A 21,788-nucleotide genomic window follows, 5' to 3' on the forward strand; every position below is an offset into this window, starting at 1 on the left:
AGAAAGAAAGAAAGAAAGAAAGAAAGAAAGAAAGAAAGAAAGAAAGAAAGAAAGAAAGAAAGAAAGAAAGAAAGAAAGAAAGAAAGAAAGAAAGAAAGAAAGAAAGAAAGAAAGAAAGAAAGAAAGAAAGAAAGAAAGAAAGAAAGAAAGAAAGAAAGAAAGAAAAAGAAAGAAAGAAAGAAAGAAAGAAAGAGACCCGCAAGGTCGTCTCCAGTCGTCGGTACCTGGCTCCCTCTGGTGGCCGACGGCAGTACTGCAACAACATGCCTGTATCGAAATCGTCATCTCTCGTTGGATGGACCAGACAAATAATAAAATATGTACAAATGACTTTATTGGATGGTGTACATGGTAAGCCTGAGTACAAATGACTTTATTGGATGGTGTACATGGTAAGTTTTGGGCTTCTTAAGTTTAGAAGAAATAAATAAGAGGCTAACTGGTCAGCTGGCTAGCTATAAGTTTAGAATAGCAACTTGTTAGCTGGCTAGCTAGCTGGCTAGCTAGCTAGCTCTCAGGTCACTGCAGCTTAAACAATGAATAATAGGATGGTAAAGGTAACTATTGGAATGTAATTTCATGTCTAATAATGTTAAAAACCATATTTAGAAATGTTTAAAATGCTTCATTTAGGCAAAAATACATAAATGTGCAATCTTTTGACTAATAATAGGCCGTATTCAACCACAAAACAGCTTGATTTATTTATTTTTGAAAATGGAGTGATGCCATGGAATTCTAAGCGCAAAGTGGCGAGTACACAGGAAGTATGCCTGAAGAGTAATGAAGTCATTAAATGGTGACTAAACAAAGATTAGTTGACATTGACTTATTATTAATGTTGGCTTTTCCTCGTGTGCAATACACACAATGTGTGAGGACAAGCCACATGGGCGTGATGGTGCTAGCAAAGACGGAGCTAGTAGCAAAGCTAAAAAAAAAAAAAACCTTTTGTAAAAACTTTGACAACATTGGGCTAACACAAATTTTCAACCTTTTCATAATTCAAGCAGACCAAAGAGCAAACACACATTCACTCACGTGCTGTTTTGCTAAATATTATAAATATTACAGCTATGAAGGAGTATTTGGGCCACATAAAAAAACTATGACATTTTGAGAATAAAGTTCAAAATTGATGAACAATTGATGTACATTTATGAAACAAATGTCAATTTACAAAAATAAAGTTGTAAATTTAAGAAAATTAAGTCGTGTATTTACAAGAATAATTTTCAGGAGGAAAATGTCCTTCCCTCCTGAAGGACGATGCTCTATTTTCACTCGGACACAACTTTGTTGTACGTTTACATTTTATTCTCATAGTATTATGACTTTTTTCACAGACATTTCTGACTTAAAGTCGGGAATTACGAGAAAAAAGTTAAATAAAATAAATTTACGAGAATAATTTTCATAGATTTATGACTTTTTTTCTCATAAATTGATGAGGAAAAAAATCACTAATTTAAGAAAATTAAGTCATAAATGTACAAAAAAGAATAATTTACAACTTTAAGTCAGAAATTTCGGAGAAAAAAAAGTATAATACTATGAGATTAAATCATAAATGTACAACAAAGTTGCGCCAGAGTGAAAATGGAGCTTAGTCCTTCAGGAGGGAAGGACATTTTCGTCTTGATTCAGGCAAGCTTTTATTCATAACGTGGCAGCAAAAAGGAGTAGTTGGGCATAAACAAGTTATCATGTCTCATGCCTGTAATATAAAGTTACATTTTTCTTCTGGGAAATTTCCCACTTTATTCTCAAAATAATTCCATAACAGGCATTGCCTGAGACACCTATGAAAAGGGAGGACTTGTGACCTTTGGCCTGGAGCAAAGACAAAATGAAGACTTTTTTCTCCTAAATGTACAAGTCTACTCTAGTAATGTCTGAGTTTTTTTTTTCAGTGTGGCAGTGGTCCTGGTACTCGGTGGGATAAAGCTCCAAATTGAACCTAAATGCATGAATGGAATCCCGACAGTCTCTTATAAATAAAATGGATTTAATAACACAGACGCGCTCAATAACAACCTGAGGAGAATATGCTGAAGTAGGAATAGAATATATTTACAACAGGAAGCGTGTTAGACGTATTTGAGCTAATGCTAATGCTAATGGTGGTGTAGCCAGTGGTGAGTCCCATCCTTCCTATCAGTGAGTGTAAACAATAGTGTGATTGGATGCTAGAAACAAGAAGCTTTCAAAGGGAAACTGGAATAAAGCAGATAATACGGAAGATTCAATAGCACCTGACTAGTTTACCAGTTCATGGGGGGGGGGGCATGTATTCAGTGCAGCGGTAAACCGTGGGGCGCCATCATTGTTAGTACGAGTGTTCCACGTGGAGCAAAGAGGCACTTTTTATGTTCTGGTTTGTCCAAGTTCAAACTCCGTCCCTCTCCCGCTCTCACACATGCAGGGAATAGCACCGTCCTCGGACACGAGGAAGTTTGGAAGCCAAGTGTAGGGAAGTCGGGATGGCGACGGTGGTTGGTTGGAGGTGGGGAGGGGGGGCAGATGTCTTGATGATTATGTCCTCTTCATGCACACCTGACAGCGGCTTATGTGGGTTCGCAGATTTCCCGCTTTTAGCGTCGTCGGGACGGGTTTCCTGGGGATGAAAGCGTCACAGGTGACTTTCATGGTAACGTTCCCATATTATCACATTCCAATCCTATCAATGACGCTTTGCATGTGTCGCCAGGAAAAGATGGGAAAAGGGGGAGCGGACAGGAAGTGACGTGGAGCCGTACAGGAAGAACATGCAAACTCCACACAGAGATGGCCGAGAGTGGAATTGAACTCGGGTCTTGTTACAATACTATTAATGTTGCTGTACTATCATAATTGTGAAGAAATCCTCCTAATGTGGTTGTTATATTTTACTTATGGCCAAAATAGGGTGTGATACAACCGTTTGAATCCTGATCCGAACATCACAGTTGACATCACATGACACAGTAGTTGTAGTTGCTAAAATATCGTGATACTGTTGCCAAAATATGATATTGTTGGTATACAGTCGCTAAAATATTGTGATGCAATCATTGTATTTCCAAGATCATGATACTGTTGTTATAGTTGTGATATTATCATTCATCATCATTGCCAATATCTCATGATGTTCCATTACTTACGTAAACATCTCGCTGTCTTCGATGGTCGCCAGCCAGAAGCTGTAGGAGTTAGCGTAGTAGTTGCAGGTTCCGCGACCGTGACACTCAATGAACGGTGCACTTCGGAATTCCTCCAAGCAGGAACCGGGAGAGGCCAGAGCCTGGCCTGATCCCTCAGCACCAGCGCTGGTATGCTACACAAACGTAGGGTATGATCAGTAGGGCTTGGCAACAATATGGCCGTACCATACGTATCGCCATACCAGGCTCACGATACCATATATCACCATATATCACCATATATCACCATATATCACCATATATCACCATATACCGTGGAAAGAAGTATGGTGATATATGTCCAAAACCATATTTTCCTCCACCCCAGTGATCAGTGGCATGGTACGGATTGTAGCAGCCAAGGTGAACAAGGACTTGAACCAAAGTCGCCTTGCGTGGTCAAATGTGATATTTTGGGCTTTTTGCCCCTTCAGGGATCCCGTACACATCCTGCTAGCATCCAAAAGCACCTGACCCCGTCTGGCTCACCATGACAAAGGAGTATCCGATCCACAGGGAGTCCCAGCCGTAAGGACACGGCGGGATCATGATGGTCTGACTGTGGACCGCTATGACCATGGCCGGGGCTTCGCACACGGCGCACCTACAGACGGATACGGCAGGAAGTGACGATAGAACACGATGAAGAACACGACGCCGACAAGAGTGGCACACCTGCTGATGAAGGGTTTGATGCTGTCCCCGGTGACGGGCGCCATGCTCATGGGCATGGGTTCGGGCGAGGTGAGCCAGTAGGAGTAGTCGTTACGGGAGGCGAAGTTGCACACGTTGTTGATGTTACAGAACAGGAAGGGCATCGGACTGAACTTCCTGAGACAGCTACCCGCCGTACCTGAAACCCCAAGGATTAGAAAACCTCCCTCCATATTCCTCACCGGTCTGGAATTCTCACCAAGATCCTGGCCGTGGGAGCGTTCGTTGCCTTGCACGTAGAGCAAAGAGTAGCCGTCATAAATGGGTGAGGTGCCTTCAGGACAAACTGGAATCTCCACGGTTTGGCTGTGACGAGTCACCAGGAAACCGTGATCCATTGAGGAGGGTCCGGGCGGTCCCACTTGTCCTGGAACACCATCAGGTCCTGGAGGGCCGGGATACCCTCGTGGTCCTAAAGCCACGATACGTTAATACTTGTGAGGACGTGATTGGTATGATACGGTCTTCTAACCCTGTGGTCCTTGTAAACCGGGTTCTCCTTTGGATCCTGGCTGGCCGTGATATCCGGGGAGGCCGTCTTCTCCTTTTGGCCCAGGAATGCCAGTCACACCTGGGAAAATGGACATAAACATAAAGTTCTTCAAGTAGGCAGGCGGAGACCTTCCAGATGATTCCACTGGATCATCACCTTGTTGTCCTTTCTGTCCTGGCAACCCAGATGGACCCTGTGGTCCTGGTAAGCCCGCAGTACCCTGTTGGCCAATGTCTCCTTTGATAAAGGTATGTGGGCCAGGGGGACCAGGGAGACCCACATTACCTGAAAGACAGTGAAGACAAGTACTTCGATAGCGTAGCTGACCTTCATCTGTCCAGGAGGAATGTCCGCATGACCTTCAACAGGATCAGCAGATGGCTGTCAATCATCTTACCCTTTTCTCCCGGCAATCCTCTGTCTCCAAGTTCTCCCTTAAATCCCAGGTCCCCAGAAGAACCCCTAGTGCCTAGACAATAGCACAGCGCTTTCTTTAGAAGATGTTTGCTTTCATACACCAGACCAAGGTGGAGTTCTACTCACCTGGGAAGCCCGGCACACCCTGAAGACCCCTCTCACCTTTGGGACCATGAACACCTGGAAGACCAGGTTGCCCCTGGACAAAAAAAGCACGCAAAGCTAAAGACGACAACCTGCGGAGCTTTTTCCTCAAGAGAGCGTTAACGGCACATCTCCTGTATCACGTTACGTACGGGGAATCCAGGACCACCAAGGTCACCCTTTTGTCCCGTCTCTCCCTGGAAACCTGGCAAACCCTGATCTCCTTTGTCTCCCTTATGGCCGTCTCGTCCTGGAACACCAGAAGGTCCTGGAGCTCCTATACTTCCTGTTAAATAGTGACGGAATGCAGATTATACATCTGGCCTTCTTCTTCTTCTTCTTCTTCTTCCTGTACGTGGACTGTAGACCTGGTTCTCCAGGTTGTCCTGCATCCCCCTGATCTCCTTTAGGGCCCTCAAGAGAGATTCCTGGAAGTCCGATTCCTCCTGGTTCACCCTGGTTCCCCTGTGGTCCTGGAAGCCCTTTGTCACCTTTGATACCAGGGACGCCGGGATAACCTGGGGTGCCAGGAAAACCAGGACTACCCTTGTCACCTGGAGACCAAGACACACAGGAGATGTTCTCACAGTTAAAACCTCTTTGATCATCGGGAATTGTGGCTTATTTCAACCATGGAAGGGAGTTGCACCTTTGCTACCGAGCTCTCCGGGGGGTCCCGGAATACTTAGTCCAGGTAAACCTGCAGTAGATAATTATACTTATAAGTAGTACACATAATTACTTATAATCATATTTATAGATTTCCATATGTTCCTTTGGACTGGTTCTTAAAGCGCTAAAAGGCATAGGAACCTGGATCGCCTCTCTCCCCTGATGATCCAGGGATGCCATCTACCCCAGCGTCTCCTTTCTCTCCAGGAGAACCAGGTGGTCCCTGCAAGCCACCCTCACCTGATGGAGAAGATGTTCAACAAGGATTTCAGAACTTTAGGACCAGCAGCTGAATTTATACTTGCATGGATATTTGAGGACTAGACATGTTCCTTACCGGGCCGACCATCACGACCAGGCTCTCCTGCAGACCCTGGTAGCCCGGGAACACCCTTCTCGCCCGGTATGCCCGGCTGGCCTACATGGATCACATTTGGAATCAAACCTTTCATCTTCTTGGATATTTGGAGCAACAACACACTTGGAAATCTGACCTGGAGTCCCAAGGAATCCTTTTTCTCCCTTAACTCCTTCATGTCCTGGCATGCCGGGTGTTCCCACATGACCCTTCTGACCCTTCTCCCCTCGTGGTCCTGGGAATCCTGCTTGACCGGGCGTACCCTTGGAGAGGACAACCAATAAGGCGCCACGTAACGTCCAGGAAGAGGCTAATAAGAGCTCATCATTTTTGGAATCCTAATATATCGAAAAGTATCATTCCAGCAAGTAGATTACCCTTTCTCCTGGAAATCCTGGGAGACCAATTCCCGGCTCACCAGGCGATCCCAGTTCTCCTTTCTCTCCATCCGTGCCTCTGAAACCAGGATGTCCTGGTGTCCCTACATCTCCTTTAGGACCCTGCGGACCAACTGGACCTAAGACAAAAAATGGAGTTTTTGTTTTCCATTTGTGTCCAAATGAAGCAATCCGGGTATCCCAATCATTCCTGGAGTGGACACGCCCCCTCGCCGTTTTGGGGTTTGATCTTCGCAGCGTCGCTCTATCACCATTTTACCAAATAAATACATGATCATTGTTTCGTGATGGACTACCGCCAATTATTAGTCAAAATATGATGCATATTGGCGCATAATATTTAGCCACTCCAAGCTAAAACTCAAACCGCAACCTCTGACATCACTTCCTGTCCTCCACACGTCCAGAACACGTTTATTACAACACACACGACCATGAGTCTTATTAATGTCTTAAATGGATTATGTGAACAATAATGGTAATATAAGCGTTAAGGTGACTATAGGGGTGTTATTTCATGCCTACGGGGCTCTAATAATGTAAAAAAAACATATTTTGATTGTCCTAAATTGGTGTTCTATGTTGGTTGTAAGTATGGAAATATTAGATTTATGAATAAAGAGTACTCTGCTGAAATTCACTTCAAATAATAAAATATGTGACATTAGACAGATATTAGCAATTAGCTTACCTGGTATTCCCATCTCTCCCACCGTGCCCTTCTGTCCTGGTGGCCCCATACTGCCTGGTTCTCCAGGAACCCCAGTGTCCCCCTTTTCACCTGAGACACATGAACCAAAGAAAACCCTTAACTAGAAGTTCCACAGACCACCCAACATGTGCAGCAAAGGCATTTGGTTCTTCTTCAATTCTAATCCTGCCATCATCGTCATGTTGGGAATATGGATTGAGACCTGGCTGTCCGGGTAACCCGGCTTCTCCATTTTTGCCCGGCATTCCAGGGTCTCCCGGTAGTCCACGATAGCCTTTCTGTCCTGTGACTCCAGGGTTTCCTGAAAAGTGAGAGAACAATCTGGTGTGAGACAAGAGTGGAATTTCATGTTGCATGGACTTCCACGGGCGTTCCCACCTGGGTCTCCAATGTCTCCCTTCTCCCCCTTCATATGCTCCATGTCCACTTTGCTCATGTTCCCTGGAGGTCCCTGAAGACCCTGCTCCCCCCTCTCTCCTTTAGGTCCGGTGTCTCCAGTTTGTCCTCGTAAGCCAGGAACACCAGGATCACCTGATAAAGACATGTTGGAAATGGGAATGTTGATTTTCCAGAAGTACAAACACCATCACCCTTAACCAGCTACGGAACCGGGTAGCGACCCATCCCACTTGGGACACCCGTAGTGGGATGTACATCAATTATTGTTTATGATTCATCACCTCTCAAGCCTTGACTTCCTGGTACACCGGCTGGTCCGGGAAATCCTGGCAATCCTGGAGTCCCAATGACTCCCATTTCACCTTTGACACCTGGCCAACAAACACAGGACACACAAGTTGACACCAGATTATTATTAGTTATTATTATTATATTAATTTATTAAAAAGTCTTTGTCACCTTGATTTCCTATCAGTCCATCCCTTCCTGGTAAGCCTGGTGGTCCTGGCAGTCCTTTAACACCAGGGGCTCCCGGGAAGCCAGAAACTCCTTTTTCTCCCTGAGGCCCCGGCATGTCGAGGCCGGGAGGACCTGGATGGCCCTTCTCTCCTTTTTCGCCTACTCTACCTACAAGTACACGCACTATGTAGTAAAGGAACTATCTAGTACTGCAAAATTACCAGGGAAAAGATTCCTATTGGATCCAAATGAGTAAAAAAACAGAACTTTGTACATACCAAATGGACCAGGCTCTCCAGACAGTCCTTGTGGTCCGGGGGCACCTGGCAACCCCTTTCCTGGAGCCCCTGGTAACCCCACCACTCCAGGAGGCCCGGGGGGGCCCATGCTACCTAAAACCCAAAGAAAGGATCGTAACAGTATCGGGGTCCTTCATCTAGACCACATGACCAGAGTACGGTACCTTTGACCCCCTGAAGTCCTGGTGGTCCTGTTACGCCTTCTTGTCCAGGAATGCCAGGCAGTCCCATGCCACCTTTCTCACCTGGGAAGCCAATAATTCCAGGAGGACCCTGTGAGCCTTTTGTGCCTGGGAGCCCCATTCCTGGTTCACCCTGTCCAGAAACGGGAGATGATTTAGATTCGTCCATCAGTCCATCAGGCGTTTGTTTGAAGATCGTGAATATGACACACTTTTAGTCCCTGTGGACCAGGTTGTCCAGAAATACCATCCTGTCCGGGTCTTCCTGGCTCTCCTGGCAATCCCGGAGCACCTGGAATTCCACTGATTCCTGGAAATATAAGCATAACCTGTCTAAAATAATGTTTATATATGAACAACATCTTTTCAAAGAAAGAAATAAGCAAATGTCAAACATCATAAAGACAACATTCCCAAACTCAAATATCTCCCAAAACACGTGGATCTCCATGAGAAGATTGGCATGGCTACGGAGGAACCAGTCAATGTATGGGAAGTTACGGAAGAAATAGGAACAGCGTGGAAAGTCTACCTTTGGGACCAGTCGGGCCGGGAAATCCAATTCCAGGAGGCCCTTGTTCACCTTTTTGACCAGGAAAACCGGGTATTCCAGGGTCTCCTTGGAGACCTCTGTCCCCTGCAGCCAACGAGATGCTTTGATCAAACAGGCTGATTCCGTCAAATTCCCATCGAACAGACAACATCTTCACCTTGGAGTCCGTCTCTGCCGGTCTCCCCTCTTGGTCCAGGTACCCCTTGTGGTCCAGGGGTGCTCACCCCTTTACCTGGCTCACCTTTGGCACCTGGACACAAATGACATATTTTGCATGTGAGTTTTCAGAACCTTGTAGCAGGGCGCATGAAAAATTCCCGATTGGAATATCATACCAGGGACTCCGGGTGATCCAGGAATACCTGGACTCCCCTGGCCTCCCTTGTCCCCAGGAACACCAGGTCGCCCATAGCCCGGCAGGCCTGGAGGACCCCTGTCCCCTGGCAGGCCTATAAGACCAGGGTCTCCAATCTGTCCCCGATCACCCTTGACGCCGTCTTTGCCCTGAAAGTAAAACGTGTCAAATGAAGGAAGGCTACAGTTTTCCAAGTTCTCTCCAAGTTCTCTTACAGGTTCTCCTTTGTGGCCCGGGACTCCGGCAAGGCCATCCCTCCCTGGTTGCCCATCCAGGCCCGGCTGTCCTGGTGAACCAGCCAGCCCGGGAAAACCCTTGTCCCCTTTCAGACCAGGGGCGATAAAAATATCTCCCGGTGCTCCAACTGCACCCGGTTCCCCGATCAAACCGGGAGCGCCATTGAGGCCCTAAATATTCAAATATATTCACAGACGAGCCATATTGACCAAAACCTTTTAGCTGCTACTTACAGGTCTTCCTGGAGATCCCGGGGCTCCTGATTGACCCTTGTCCCCTTTGCTTCCCACAGGACCAGGAGGACCTAACAACAGGAACATGTCCAATCCTTCCTGTGTATTGCTGACCTTCTCCAAGGTCCCACTAGTAATTGGCCTCATATGGCATAAGAAGCAAAGCCACTTACCTCGCTCCCCTTTAAGGCCCTGGGGTCCGGCTATTCCTGGGGGTCCGAACCCTTCACACTGAACACAAGCGTCCCCTTTGTCTCCTGCATAAAAAGATCATGTGAATATTACAGGAGTCAAAGCTCAAAGTTGGATTTCATTGTGTGCACCTTTCTGTCCCAGCTCCCCTTGAAGCCCCGGGGGTCCGGGTGGGCCCGAGGCGCCTTTTGCAACGTTGCATTCATTGGGGTCAACTGTTGAATCCCAAAACACGTAAGACAGGAAGACAATCTGCGTCGCCCGTCCGTCAAAGTCAGCGTGACAATGTAGCATACCTGGGGGTCCTGGAAGTCCTGGGGGTCCCTCTGGTCCTGGTTGTCCCGGGGCTCCGACCAGAGACTCACCTTCTAAACCCTGGTCTCCTTTCTGACCCATGTCACCCTTTTGGCCGGTCTCTCCACGAGGGCCTTCAAGATAACGTCCTGGAGACCAAGAGATGATGTTAGTACCACCAAGGTGAATCTGGGGGGGGCTGTGAAGGACCATGAGGTTGCTGACCTGGTGGCCCTGCTTCTCCTTGGGGACCAGCAAATCCTTTAAGAAGACAACAAGACGGGGACTAAGCATAAGGGACTCGGGGGCTGCTTTAGGAATGGTATGTTTGTTGAGGGCATCGTTTTACCTTTCTCTCCTTGTAGCCCAGGTAGACCACGAGGACCAGGGGGACCAGGGGCGCCACTGGCCTGTAAGCCCCAAGACCAAGAAGCATATTTTAGTGCTTCTAACTATACGTAGTATTTAGTACATGTTACTGCCTTCTTATCAGGCAGGAACATGTAGCATGTACTACTAGCCAATCAGTAGCGACAGGAAACCATAATAATGAAAATATTTGAATATTGAAAAGTGTTTGAATATTTGTATGTACTGAACAGATATTTAAAACACACACAGACTCTATTTTATGCTTATAATATTCCTTGAATTATTATTAGGTAGAAACCAACTGGCAGGCCGGATTCAAATGCTTGGCGGGCCGCATGTGGCCCCCGGGCCGTAGTTTGCCCCCCCCTGTTCTACACCCAATAAGTGAATTGTCTTCTTGAATATTTTCATAGTTAGAGTATTGAAAACACAGATTTTTAACATTAGATGCTTAATGCATGCTTAATTAAAAAATGCTTAATTAAAAAAAATAATCAAAAATATGTAACATTTGCTTAAATGACTAACAATATTCAACCACAAAAATGGCATTATTTGTAATTCATATTCTTGAAAAAGTGTGAAGAAAGAGTGAAGGCACGAGAGTTGGTTACACAATAAATAAAATTATTATATGATAAATGCTGGGTTCAAAAGTAGAAATAAAAACCATAGCTTACGTATCCGGGGGGTCCTCTCTCCCCCTTCTCACCCTAGCAAAAAGCAGAAAACACCATCAGATATTAGAAGTGTCATCAAGTGTTTTCTTACTGTACAAGCTACTGTACAGGCTACTGTACAAGCTACTGTACAGGCTACTGTACAAGCTACTGTACAAGCTACTGTACAAGCTACTGTACAGGCTACTGTACAAGCTACTGTACAAGATACTGTACAAGCTACTGTACAGGCTACTGTACAAGCTACTGTACAAGCTACTGTACAAGCTACTGTACAAGCTACTGTACAGGCTACTGTACAAGCTACTGTACAGGCTACTGTATGAGCTGCATTGTTTACCTGAAGTCCAGGATAGCCAGGATTTCCAGGAAAGCCCTTTTCTCCCTGCAAACAAATGTATTACATTTTACAGATGTTACAAATATTTCATATCATATGATCATATGATATCATATTTAAAGTAATAAATAGAAATGTGTCTCTTATGTGTTCTTACCTTCCGCCCTTCCTCTCCTTCCTTGCCGGGTTTGCCCTAAGAAATGAAATCATATGCAAACGTGTTTTTTATTTTCATTCCATGAATGCCACACAATTGCAGGAATCGCTTTCTCTGCCGCTTACTATCGGTCCTGGGGGGCCTGGTTCCCCCTTCACGCCATTCTGGGATATATTGCAGACGCCCTGCACAGCAACACCACATTGATGAAACATGGTTATGATTCATGTACCATCCATGAGATACCATAGAGACATCTACTAAATACTAACTTTATCGCCCTTCTCGCCCGGGTAGCCTCGGTTTCCCTGTGGACATAGGACATATAGGAGATATAGGAGATATAAGATATAGGAGATATAAGATATAGGAGATATAAGATATAGGAGATAGGATATATAAGATATAGGATATATAAGATATAGGAGATATAAGATATAGGATATATAAGATATAGGATATATAAGATATAGGAGATAGGATATATAAGATATAGGATATATAAGATATAGGATATATAAGATATAGGAGATAGGATATATAAGATATAGGATATATAAGATATAGGATATATAAGATATAGGAGATAGGATATATAAGATATAGGATATATAAGATATAGGATATATAACATATAGGATATAGGATATATAAGATATAGGATATAGGATATATAAGATATAGGATATAGGATATAGGATAGAGATAAGAAACTACATATTAACAAAGATGCAACAACAAAACAAATGATGCTATCATGCTACATATTAACAAACAATAAAACAAATGATGCTATCATGCTACATATTAACAAAGATAACAACAAAACAAATGATGCTATCATGCTACATATTAACAAAGATAACAACAACAAAACAAATGATGCTATCATGCTACATATTAACAAACAATAAAACAAATGATGCTATCATGCTACATATTAACAAACAATAAAACAAATGATGCTATCATGCTACATATTAACAAACAATAAAACAAATGATGCTATCATGCTACATATTAACAAAGATAACAACAAAACAAATGATGCTATCATGCTACATATTAACAAACAATAAAACAAATGATGCTATCATGCTACATATTAACAAAGATAACAACAACAAAACAAATGATGCTATCATGCTACATATTAACAAACAACAAAACAAATGATGCTATCATGCTACATATTAACAAAGATGCAACAACAAAACAAATGATGCTATCAAGCGTGAATGAAGTACCGGTGGTCCTGGTATGTACTCGGTGCCAGGACCCTCCACTCCCAGAGACGGGGGTCCAGGGGGGCCGGGTGGGCCTCGGAAGCCTGGTTCGCCCTGCACAGACGCAACCATGTGACTCGTAGCGTAGACTGAGAGGTAACCAACGATACATCGTAGACTCAACAAACATGTCAGAGAAGAACTTTAGAAATGGAAAAAATGTCCTCATTATAAAACAGTATCAACGAATACAATAAACGACAAATATATTTTAGCCGTGTATGAGTATCAGAGAAACAGTTATGATTTCTTTTTTTGGAGGGGGGGGGGATTTCTAGTGCCATATATTAGCGTTTATGAGGGCAACCACATCACAAAACAATGCAGGTGAGTGTTGAAATGTTTATCGTCCCACAAATTGACACTAGATGACATTTCTGAGACCAAATAAAGCGCTGTTATGATCATATATAATGCTAATAATAATACCATATCACAATAACGTAATATTTCCTAAAAACTCACCTTGTCTCCTTTCTCGCTCACAAAGGCCAGCCTGTCACCCTTGGTGGAGTAAAAAACAAGGAAATGAAATCCATATTCTCACAATGGGTGTGGCTCCTATGTTTCCAAATGTACCTTCTCTCCAGGGGGTCCTGGCAGGCCGGGATCTCCCTGTAAGATGGCAAAAATAAATGTTATTATACCATTTATTATACACCTTCCTGAATTGAATGGATGGACCAGAACCGGAATAGCTCACCTTAGGTCCAATGTAGCCCCGAGGTCCTGGTGGACCAGTAGGACCAGGAGGTCCCATGGATCCCTTGAGAAACAGGATGTGATTAAAGTCTGAACACACGTGCAGAAGCTTAGCTTGTATTGATCGTGGTTTATTTCTATTGGACATGCTCAACAAATATACTCAAGTACAACACGGTTGGAATATTATTACTATGATAGTATCACGATCCAACATGTCCCAAAAGGAATTTTGGGAAGGATTTAATCCTCATCCCATCACGGATAGTTTCAACTAGAAACAAATAGAGAATACATTTCAACAAATTAAGAGCTTTCATGGAATGTGTGGACCATAATCATCATCAGAATGATAGAAATAATAGAGGAGTGCACACACACGCATGTACACACAGGTACACACAGGTACACACAGGTACACACAGGTACACACACGTACACACAGGTACACACAGGTACACACACGTACACACAGGTACACACACGTACACACAGGTACACACGGGTACACACAGGTACACACAGGTACACACACGTACACACAGGTACACACACGTACACACAGGTACACACAGGTACACACAGGTACACACACACGTACACACAGGTACACACGGGTACACACAGGTACACACACGTACACACAGGTATACACACGTACACACAGGTACACACAGGTACACACACGTACACACAGGTACACACAGGTACACACACACATACACACAGGTATACACACGTACACACACATACACACACGTACACACACGTACACACAGGTACACACAGGTACACACACGTACACACAGGTATACACACGTACACACACGTACACACAGGTACACACAGGTACACACACACATACACACAGGTACACACACGTACACACAGGTACACACACACATACACACAGGTACACACACGTACACACATGTACACACAGGTACACACAGGTACACACGTACAGGTATTCCAGGTGTACCAGGAAGTCCTCTGTCTCCTTTTAGAGGAATAATTCCAATCACGCCGCCCGGATCACCCTGCAAAGTCCAAATGGGCGTTATGATCCAAATGGCGCATGGAAGGTGAGATGTGATTGGTGGATGTTGGCGTCATGTGACTGCAGCTCACCTTCATTCCAGGAAGTCCCGGGATGCCCTGAAAGGAGAGAAGAAGGCCATGAAATGTAGCAAACTGATCTCGGGTCAGTCATGCAGGTGGGTGGGGGCGCTTACGGGTGGTCCTTGAAGACCATCAAAGCCGGGACTGCCGTCTCGCCCTCGGTCGCCCTAAAAGAAAAGACAAACATCTCAACATGGAAGTGCTAATAATTATGAAGCTAATTGCGCTAATTCTGGTCCTAAAGGAAGCATTTCCAAGCATGGATTAAACCAAGTCAAATGCTTGTTTGTCTATATGGGCCCTGGGATTGGCTGGCCACCAGTCCAGGGTGGACCCGCCTCTCCCCCAAGACAGCTGGGATAGGCTCCAGCAGTAGCGGTAAAAAGCGGTAGAAAATGAATGAATGAATGAATGAATGAATGAATGAATGAATGAATGAATGAATGAATGAATGAAGTAAAATAGACGGCAGATGACGCTTTGTAATTGACTTTTGTAAATGTAGTATCCCACATTGACCACTAGGTGTCAGTGTTTGCTGCAAGTTGAAATGATCTCACATGTTAACAACACGGGCTACTGAAACTCAGACATGTTAGGTATAAATGTAAATGGGACTATAGGGCTGTTATTTCATGTCTGGAGGGCTCTAATGATGTTAAAAATCTATTTAGAAGATTGTAAACAGGTTTTTTATCCCAAAGGAATAAAAATATTCCATTTATTAATATCGAATCCTACTTTGCCGGTTCCAATTTCCAAGGATAAACGAGGGACGACTACATTCCAGAGTCAGCAGCTTACTTTAGTCCCGTTGCATCCTGGGATACCATGAGGACCCGGGGGACCGTCGTTTCCATTGATTCCCTAAAAGAAGAAGAAGAGCAGGATTAGAAAGAATAATGGGAATAATGCATGAGGATGATGCATACACACTTACTGGTAAACCTGGATTTCCTGGGAATCCTGGAAGACCAGGAGGACCCTGCAAGTGGACAAGTACATGACTTTTAACATTCATTCACAATAACGTGTCAGTACAGACTTTTCCCAACGATGCTTACCCGCACTCCTTTTATTCCAGGAGCACCAAACTGACCCGGATCTCCCTGAGAGGAAAATCATATAGAGGAGTTACGTATGGACAAGAAATATGTTTATGAAGATGATACATTTGAGTAGGATGGTGTTCGTGTCTGCTGACCTTGGGACCCATGGGTCCGGGTGGCCCCTCATGTCCTTGCATTCCTGGGAATCCCATATTACCTTGAAGACCGGGGAGTCCACGCTCACCCTGAGATATGCAAATCAGTCTATTCATCTTTGAGTGTAAACTTCACTGGAGGAAAATATTTTTTGTAGTGAAATCGTAGTGAAAGGTTTTAAAAGGGGCTCAAAATGCCAAAAAATTAATAACTACGAACTAACACCCTCCAAAATGTAAAGAATTAGCTCATATCTATCATTCCGATCAATGTTTTGTTGACAATCAGAGTCCCAAAAGGCCCCGCCTCCGCCCCAGCGAAATACACTGGCGTGTTATTTCCACCATCTGCCACAAGAGGGCGGTATTACACAACGATGGAGCTGTTTGCTCCCAAAGCAGAAGGAGAGGGAGAGCAAAAAAAAAAAAAAACAAAAAACTGGCAGCTTGCTGTGAAAACGTATCATGTTTGGATCAAACTTAATCCCCCAGAACACTTAACACCTGATTGACATCTGTTGTGTGAAATGTTGCGGTTTGAGCTCCGGGAGCCGTTAAGAAGCTTCCATGACATTGAACAACCCAGATGGGAAAGTTCAGCCAGTCTGTTTATTGGCTTGATTGTGGACACCATGACACCCACATTGACCCTACCAAGTGGTCTCTTGTTGTTACCGACATGGAAAATATGTCAATATGGCCAAGCAAGGCAGAGGCCTCAAAGAGCACACAAATGCCTGAAACTGCTGAGAACTTTGCTAACATTGTGATAAGAGTTCTTACCTTGGTTCCTTTCACGCCGCTGCAGTCACATTTTCCACATGATGCCCCGCAGCCCTGATGAGGAACAGAAGCACCTTCATTATATATTATATATTAGTTATATTAGTTCATGTTGGTTTTATTAACCATATTAGTTCATGTTGGGCTGCTACAGTATAACATAGAGTGCAGGACCAGACCTATGGGATCAATAATAATAATAATACATTTTATTTGTATAGTGCTTTTCAAAATACTCAAAGACGCTTTACAGTGAAGAAAAATAGAGTTGAGTAAAAAACAGAGTAAAAGATGCATTAAAATACAACATTTGTACATTCATTCAGAGCTAAAAACAAGGCTAAAAGTGGCTATCCATTGACAAGATGTCAAAAAAATATATATATATACATTAATTGGAAAAAATTTATGATGGAAAATGCATTATCATGTAAATAATCTTATGAATAATTATTAGAAATTTTATAAATGTATATATTATAAATTCTTATTATAAATATATATTTTTACAATTGATATTATTTGATTTAATTCCAACAAATATAATCAATGACTTGTGTAATTATTGGAATGTGCCAAATAAATAAAAATGAATAAAAATGTAAATCAATAAAACAAAAATTCTAAAATAAAAAAAGCAATGTTAAGTAAAAACAGGTCCAAGTCCCTCCGGTTTTTCCTTTGACTGCTTTAAACCAACTGGTGAGAAGGTCCATATGATGGGAAATGCCATAAATCTCTCCAATTTGTCTTAACTGATGTCAGGCGGGACATCAACACAGCTGGTCTGAGAAGCCCCCCCACCCGCCCCCGCCCCCTTATCCCCCTGCTTCCTCTCTTCTGGGGTCTCCAGAGGCCGGACCCTGGGAACGAAAACGAATGAGCATCTCTTCCCCTTCCACTTTCCCCTTCCATAGTGCAGCTGTTTCTGGACTCACGTGCCAGGCGCCTGGCCAGGACCCTGTCAGGGGTTGGGGGGGGGGGGGTCTGGCTATGCTCTTTTTAGAGTCTTGTGGAGAAGACCACAAGAAATGCCTTGCTCGTTCTCACAGCGGCAACAAATAAGCAGCTCAACGTGAAACCTGCATGCTGATTTCTACTCTTCCACGCCATCTTCATGCCATAAGTGGAGCAACATGTGCACCGCAGTCTCGGAATATCATGGGAATCTCTCTCAGACGTTCCTACTGGCTCTCTGTTTTCACGTGTGGCCTCGCTAATGTGCCTCATTTCCCTCTCCAACACCTTTCACTGCAGCTCACCTCTTTTCTTGCTGAACGCACCTGCTTCACGTCACGTTAGCACCAACCCGACCTGAGGATCTGCACTGGAAGGGGGCCCCATGTGGGCTTCACGTCACGTTAGCACCAACCCGACCTGAGGATCTGCACTGGAAGGGGCCCCCATGTGGGCTTCACGTCACGTTAGCACCAACCCGACCGAGGATCTGCACTGGAAGGGGGCCCCATGTGGGCTTCACGTCACGTTAGCACCAACCCGACCGAGGATATGCACTGGAAGGGGGCCCCATGTGTGCTTCATAGGGGAACTAAAACCAACCTGAGGATCTGCACTGAAAGGGGGCCCCATGTGTGCTTCACAGGGGAACTAAACTGGGGGCCCGCAGCAATAAGACCTGCTCCTGGTGTTGGATTTCCATAATTCCTTTTGTTTTTGCGTGAGAGAACATGTGGGCCTTTCAGGACCACCTCCATGTAAATCACATCTGGAAGGCCAGGAAGTCCAAAAAGTACCCCGTAAAGACAACACCTTAAGGTATTCATTATGGAGGGAAAATGTATTTTTACAATAACATTACATTTTATTATGATATTTATGATATTTCTATCATGGTTGGAGGACAAGCAGCATTGAAAATGGTTGCAATGCAGCCTCTGTCCACCAGAGGGAACCAGAGGACCTGCAGCCCACAGGGAGGCTGATGTCATTGCAGCACGCCAATGAATGCATTGCTCGGATGCAATGTCTTATGGGAAAACTTTAAAACATGTTTTAAACACATACTGGCACATGTTCTGAAGTACACTTTTGGGGTGTTAAGTTGCTGTGTGATGAATTGAGTGCTTTCAGTAAAGTGTTCTTCATAAGATGACACCGTGAGTCAGACCGTTACGTCACACTGCAGTTACTTGGATAGACCTCCTGCCATTTTCAGCTGGTTGTGAGTGCACTGCTTGCTTGTGATTGGCTCCTGCCAAAGAAAGACTCACAATCGGTATCGTATTTAAAGAAGTAGTATTTCTGAAGTAAGATTACAATTTATCCATAGATGCAGGGTTGAAAGTGTAAAACATTTTAAAGACATTTTTTCATTTAAGAAAAAACATCATATTTCCAGTGTGTGAGTAACAGGAAGAAAAGCTCCGATCACTCCAGACCACTTGTTTGCAAACTTCTCTTGCAAAAGAGAAAAATATAACATTCATTTTTATTTTCTTGCAATGAAAAAGATTGCGTGAGTGACAGGAAGAAAAGCTCTGGCTGGTGATTTGGTGCCGCCTGTTGCTCTGCATGTATTTACAGTATCTGTAGACCCCAAATAGAAGACACGGGAAAGGTTATGGAATGATTTCAGTAAAAGCCATCAACAGCAGCGTTCCCAAGACGATCCACGGAACAAACAGAGCAGTCATGAGTCATGAGGATCGCTTGCCGGCAGCCTCACGTGTCTCCGGGTTCTAAATGTGGATGACGGCAGACAAGGATTCCTGTGAAGAACCACCAAGGTGTGTTCTCGTAACCTTGGATGCAACACAAAACACGGCGTAGCGGCGGAACCGTGCTTGTTTAGCACATGCTAGCCAAAGGAGGATGTGGCGGTGTGCGTGGCGGCGTGCGTGGATGGATCCGTGCGTGGGAGTCAGGAAGAGGTTGAGCATCCGTGTCCTGGTAACTCTGACAGGATCTCAAACGTACGTCATTTTGGTCAGAAAAGAAATGACCCGCAAAAAATGCCACTTATACTCCGAGCGACTTTTTATACCTTTTTTTTTCTTTTATACCTAATTATGCATTTTGGCCTTGTGCCACTTATAGTCCAGACAATACGCTATACGTATAAGACATTTCATATTTAGAGCACAGGAATCCTTCTGGTAGTGGGTAAATCCTTCTGCACTGTGTGTGTATGCTAGCAGCCCCGCCTCCACCCACTGAGACTGTATGACTGACAAAAGGGTTCACTCCGTTCGTGCCATTGTTCTATGGCGTGTTTTACAGCCACAGCAGCAACTCCTGTTAATAATAATAATAATAATAATAATAATAATAATAATAATAATAATAATAATAATAATAATAATAATAATAATAATAATAATAATATTATTATTATTATTATTATTATTATTATTATTATTATTATTATTATTATTATTATTATTATTATTGTGGTTGCTGTGAGATCATTCAAATATCAAGTCTGGTGCTTGTGTGTCCCACCCAGCATTACAGTAACATTACTGACACCCAGTGGCCAGTGTAGAATACTACATATCACAATGTGAATGCATCTTCCGAATGCCTTATATTTGGCAATTTTCATGCCTGAAAATGTAAATTGAGGTAAAAATCATAAATATATATTTTACACATTTATGAGCCATTCATGATATACAAACCTCCTAAAAAAAAGCCTTTGTGTCGTGTTGTATTACGCTTCAACATTCCCAGGATTTAAGTTTGCCTGTAGGGTTGATCATGACCTTTCATGACCTTGAACACATTTTTGGGAAACATGTTATTTTAAATCTGATTTTTTCCGGCAACATATCGCCTCATGTAAACACGTTGTTGCATCACTATGGGGACAACTTTTTCATCAAAATGATGCGACGTCGCCACCCTGTGGCCTGGATGGTTTATTACAGCCAGTCTGCAACGTCGTTTGTTGGCCTGTTGGACTTTCCTGCTTGATTCCTGGACTAATTGATGGTAATAACATCAGGCCGTGTTGCCCACGCAGGGTCTAATATGTCTAATATGTCTAATATGTCTAATACGTCTAATATGTCTAATATGTCTAATATGTCTAATATGTCTAATATGTCTAATACGTCTAATATGTCTAATACGTCTAATATGTCTAATATGTCTAATATGTCTAATACGTCTAATATGTCTAATATGTCTAATATGTCTAATATGTCTAATATGTCTAATACGTCTAATATGTCTAATACGTCTAATATGTCTAATATGTCTAATATGTCTAATATGTCTAATATGTCTAATACGTCTAATATGTCTAATACGTCTAATATGTCTAATATGTCTAATATGTCTAATACGTCTAATATGTCTAATACGTCTAATACGTCTAATACGTCTAATATGTCTAATATGTCTAATATGTCTAATATGTCTAATATGTCTAATATGTCTAATATGTCTAATACGTCTAATACGTCTAATACGTCTAATATGTCTAATACGTCTTATATGTCTAATATGTCTAATATGTCTAATATGTCTAATATGTCTAATATGTCTAATATGTCTAATATGTCTAATACGTCTAATACGTCTAATACGTCTAATATGTCTAATACGTCTTATATGTCTAATATGTCTAATATGTCTAATATGTCTAATATGTCTAATATGTCTAATATGTCTAATATGTCTTATATGTCTAATATGTCTAATATGTCTAATATGTCTAATACGTCTAATATGTCTAATACGTCTAATATGTCTAATACGTCTAATATGTGTAATGTGTGTAGTATGTGTAGTATGTGTAATGTGTGTAGTATGTGTAACATGTGTAATGGTGATTTCATTGAGCGTATCCTTCAGTGTTCATCTCCTGTTTGGCTGAGCAGTG

The 21,788-nt window shown here is 43.2% G+C and overlaps 1 protein-coding gene across 1 annotated transcript in view; it reads right to left on the minus strand.

The window, feature by feature from the left end:
- Nucleotides 1–326: 326 nt before the first annotated feature.
- col4a1 (collagen, type IV, alpha 1) overlaps nt 327–21,788 on the minus strand; it is a 31,894-nt gene continuing 10,432 nt past the window's right edge. Inside the window, exons 2-52 of the mRNA XM_058083104.1 lie at nt 16,940–16,993; nt 16,157–16,246; nt 16,017–16,061; nt 15,893–15,937; nt 15,757–15,819; nt 15,066–15,119; nt 14,962–14,988; nt 14,796–14,870; nt 13,832–13,894; nt 13,708–13,743; nt 13,594–13,632; nt 13,090–13,182; nt 12,115–12,150; nt 11,968–12,027; nt 11,843–11,878; nt 11,686–11,730; nt 11,346–11,378; nt 10,643–10,703; nt 10,519–10,554; nt 10,296–10,442; nt 10,131–10,214; nt 9,981–10,064; nt 9,808–9,878; nt 9,553–9,744; nt 9,318–9,486; nt 9,140–9,232; nt 8,962–9,066; nt 8,642–8,739; nt 8,412–8,562; nt 8,227–8,340; nt 7,949–8,116; nt 7,771–7,860; nt 7,469–7,621; nt 7,293–7,391; nt 7,070–7,159; nt 6,358–6,497; nt 6,117–6,243; nt 5,960–6,040; nt 5,764–5,862; nt 5,600–5,650; nt 5,319–5,504; nt 5,103–5,236; nt 4,933–5,005; nt 4,787–4,858; nt 4,546–4,674; nt 4,369–4,467; nt 4,096–4,308; nt 3,858–4,035; nt 3,672–3,786; nt 3,144–3,316; nt 327–2,617 (exon numbers count right to left, since the gene is read on the minus strand). Coding sequence (XP_057939087.1) covers nt 2,536–2,617; nt 3,144–3,316; nt 3,672–3,786; nt 3,858–4,035; nt 4,096–4,308; nt 4,369–4,467; nt 4,546–4,674; nt 4,787–4,858; nt 4,933–5,005; nt 5,103–5,236; nt 5,319–5,504; nt 5,600–5,650; nt 5,764–5,862; nt 5,960–6,040; nt 6,117–6,243; nt 6,358–6,497; nt 7,070–7,159; nt 7,293–7,391; nt 7,469–7,621; nt 7,771–7,860; nt 7,949–8,116; nt 8,227–8,340; nt 8,412–8,562; nt 8,642–8,739; nt 8,962–9,066; nt 9,140–9,232; nt 9,318–9,486; nt 9,553–9,744; nt 9,808–9,878; nt 9,981–10,064; nt 10,131–10,214; nt 10,296–10,442; nt 10,519–10,554; nt 10,643–10,703; nt 11,346–11,378; nt 11,686–11,730; nt 11,843–11,878; nt 11,968–12,027; nt 12,115–12,150; nt 13,090–13,182; nt 13,594–13,632; nt 13,708–13,743; nt 13,832–13,894; nt 14,796–14,870; nt 14,962–14,988; nt 15,066–15,119; nt 15,757–15,819; nt 15,893–15,937; nt 16,017–16,061; nt 16,157–16,246; nt 16,940–16,993 — 4,851 coding nt within the window. The 3' untranslated portion in view covers nt 327–2,535. The remainder of the gene's footprint in view (nt 2,618–3,143; nt 3,317–3,671; nt 3,787–3,857; nt 4,036–4,095; nt 4,309–4,368; nt 4,468–4,545; nt 4,675–4,786; nt 4,859–4,932; nt 5,006–5,102; nt 5,237–5,318; nt 5,505–5,599; nt 5,651–5,763; nt 5,863–5,959; nt 6,041–6,116; nt 6,244–6,357; nt 6,498–7,069; nt 7,160–7,292; nt 7,392–7,468; nt 7,622–7,770; nt 7,861–7,948; nt 8,117–8,226; nt 8,341–8,411; nt 8,563–8,641; nt 8,740–8,961; nt 9,067–9,139; nt 9,233–9,317; nt 9,487–9,552; nt 9,745–9,807; nt 9,879–9,980; nt 10,065–10,130; nt 10,215–10,295; nt 10,443–10,518; nt 10,555–10,642; nt 10,704–11,345; nt 11,379–11,685; nt 11,731–11,842; nt 11,879–11,967; nt 12,028–12,114; nt 12,151–13,089; nt 13,183–13,593; nt 13,633–13,707; nt 13,744–13,831; nt 13,895–14,795; nt 14,871–14,961; nt 14,989–15,065; nt 15,120–15,756; nt 15,820–15,892; nt 15,938–16,016; nt 16,062–16,156; nt 16,247–16,939; nt 16,994–21,788) is intronic.

The sequence above is a fragment of the Doryrhamphus excisus genome, chromosome 9 (genome assembly GCF_030265055.1).
Source record: "Doryrhamphus excisus isolate RoL2022-K1 chromosome 9, RoL_Dexc_1.0, whole genome shotgun sequence".
NCBI lineage: Eukaryota > Metazoa > Chordata > Actinopteri > Syngnathiformes > Syngnathidae > Doryrhamphus > Doryrhamphus excisus.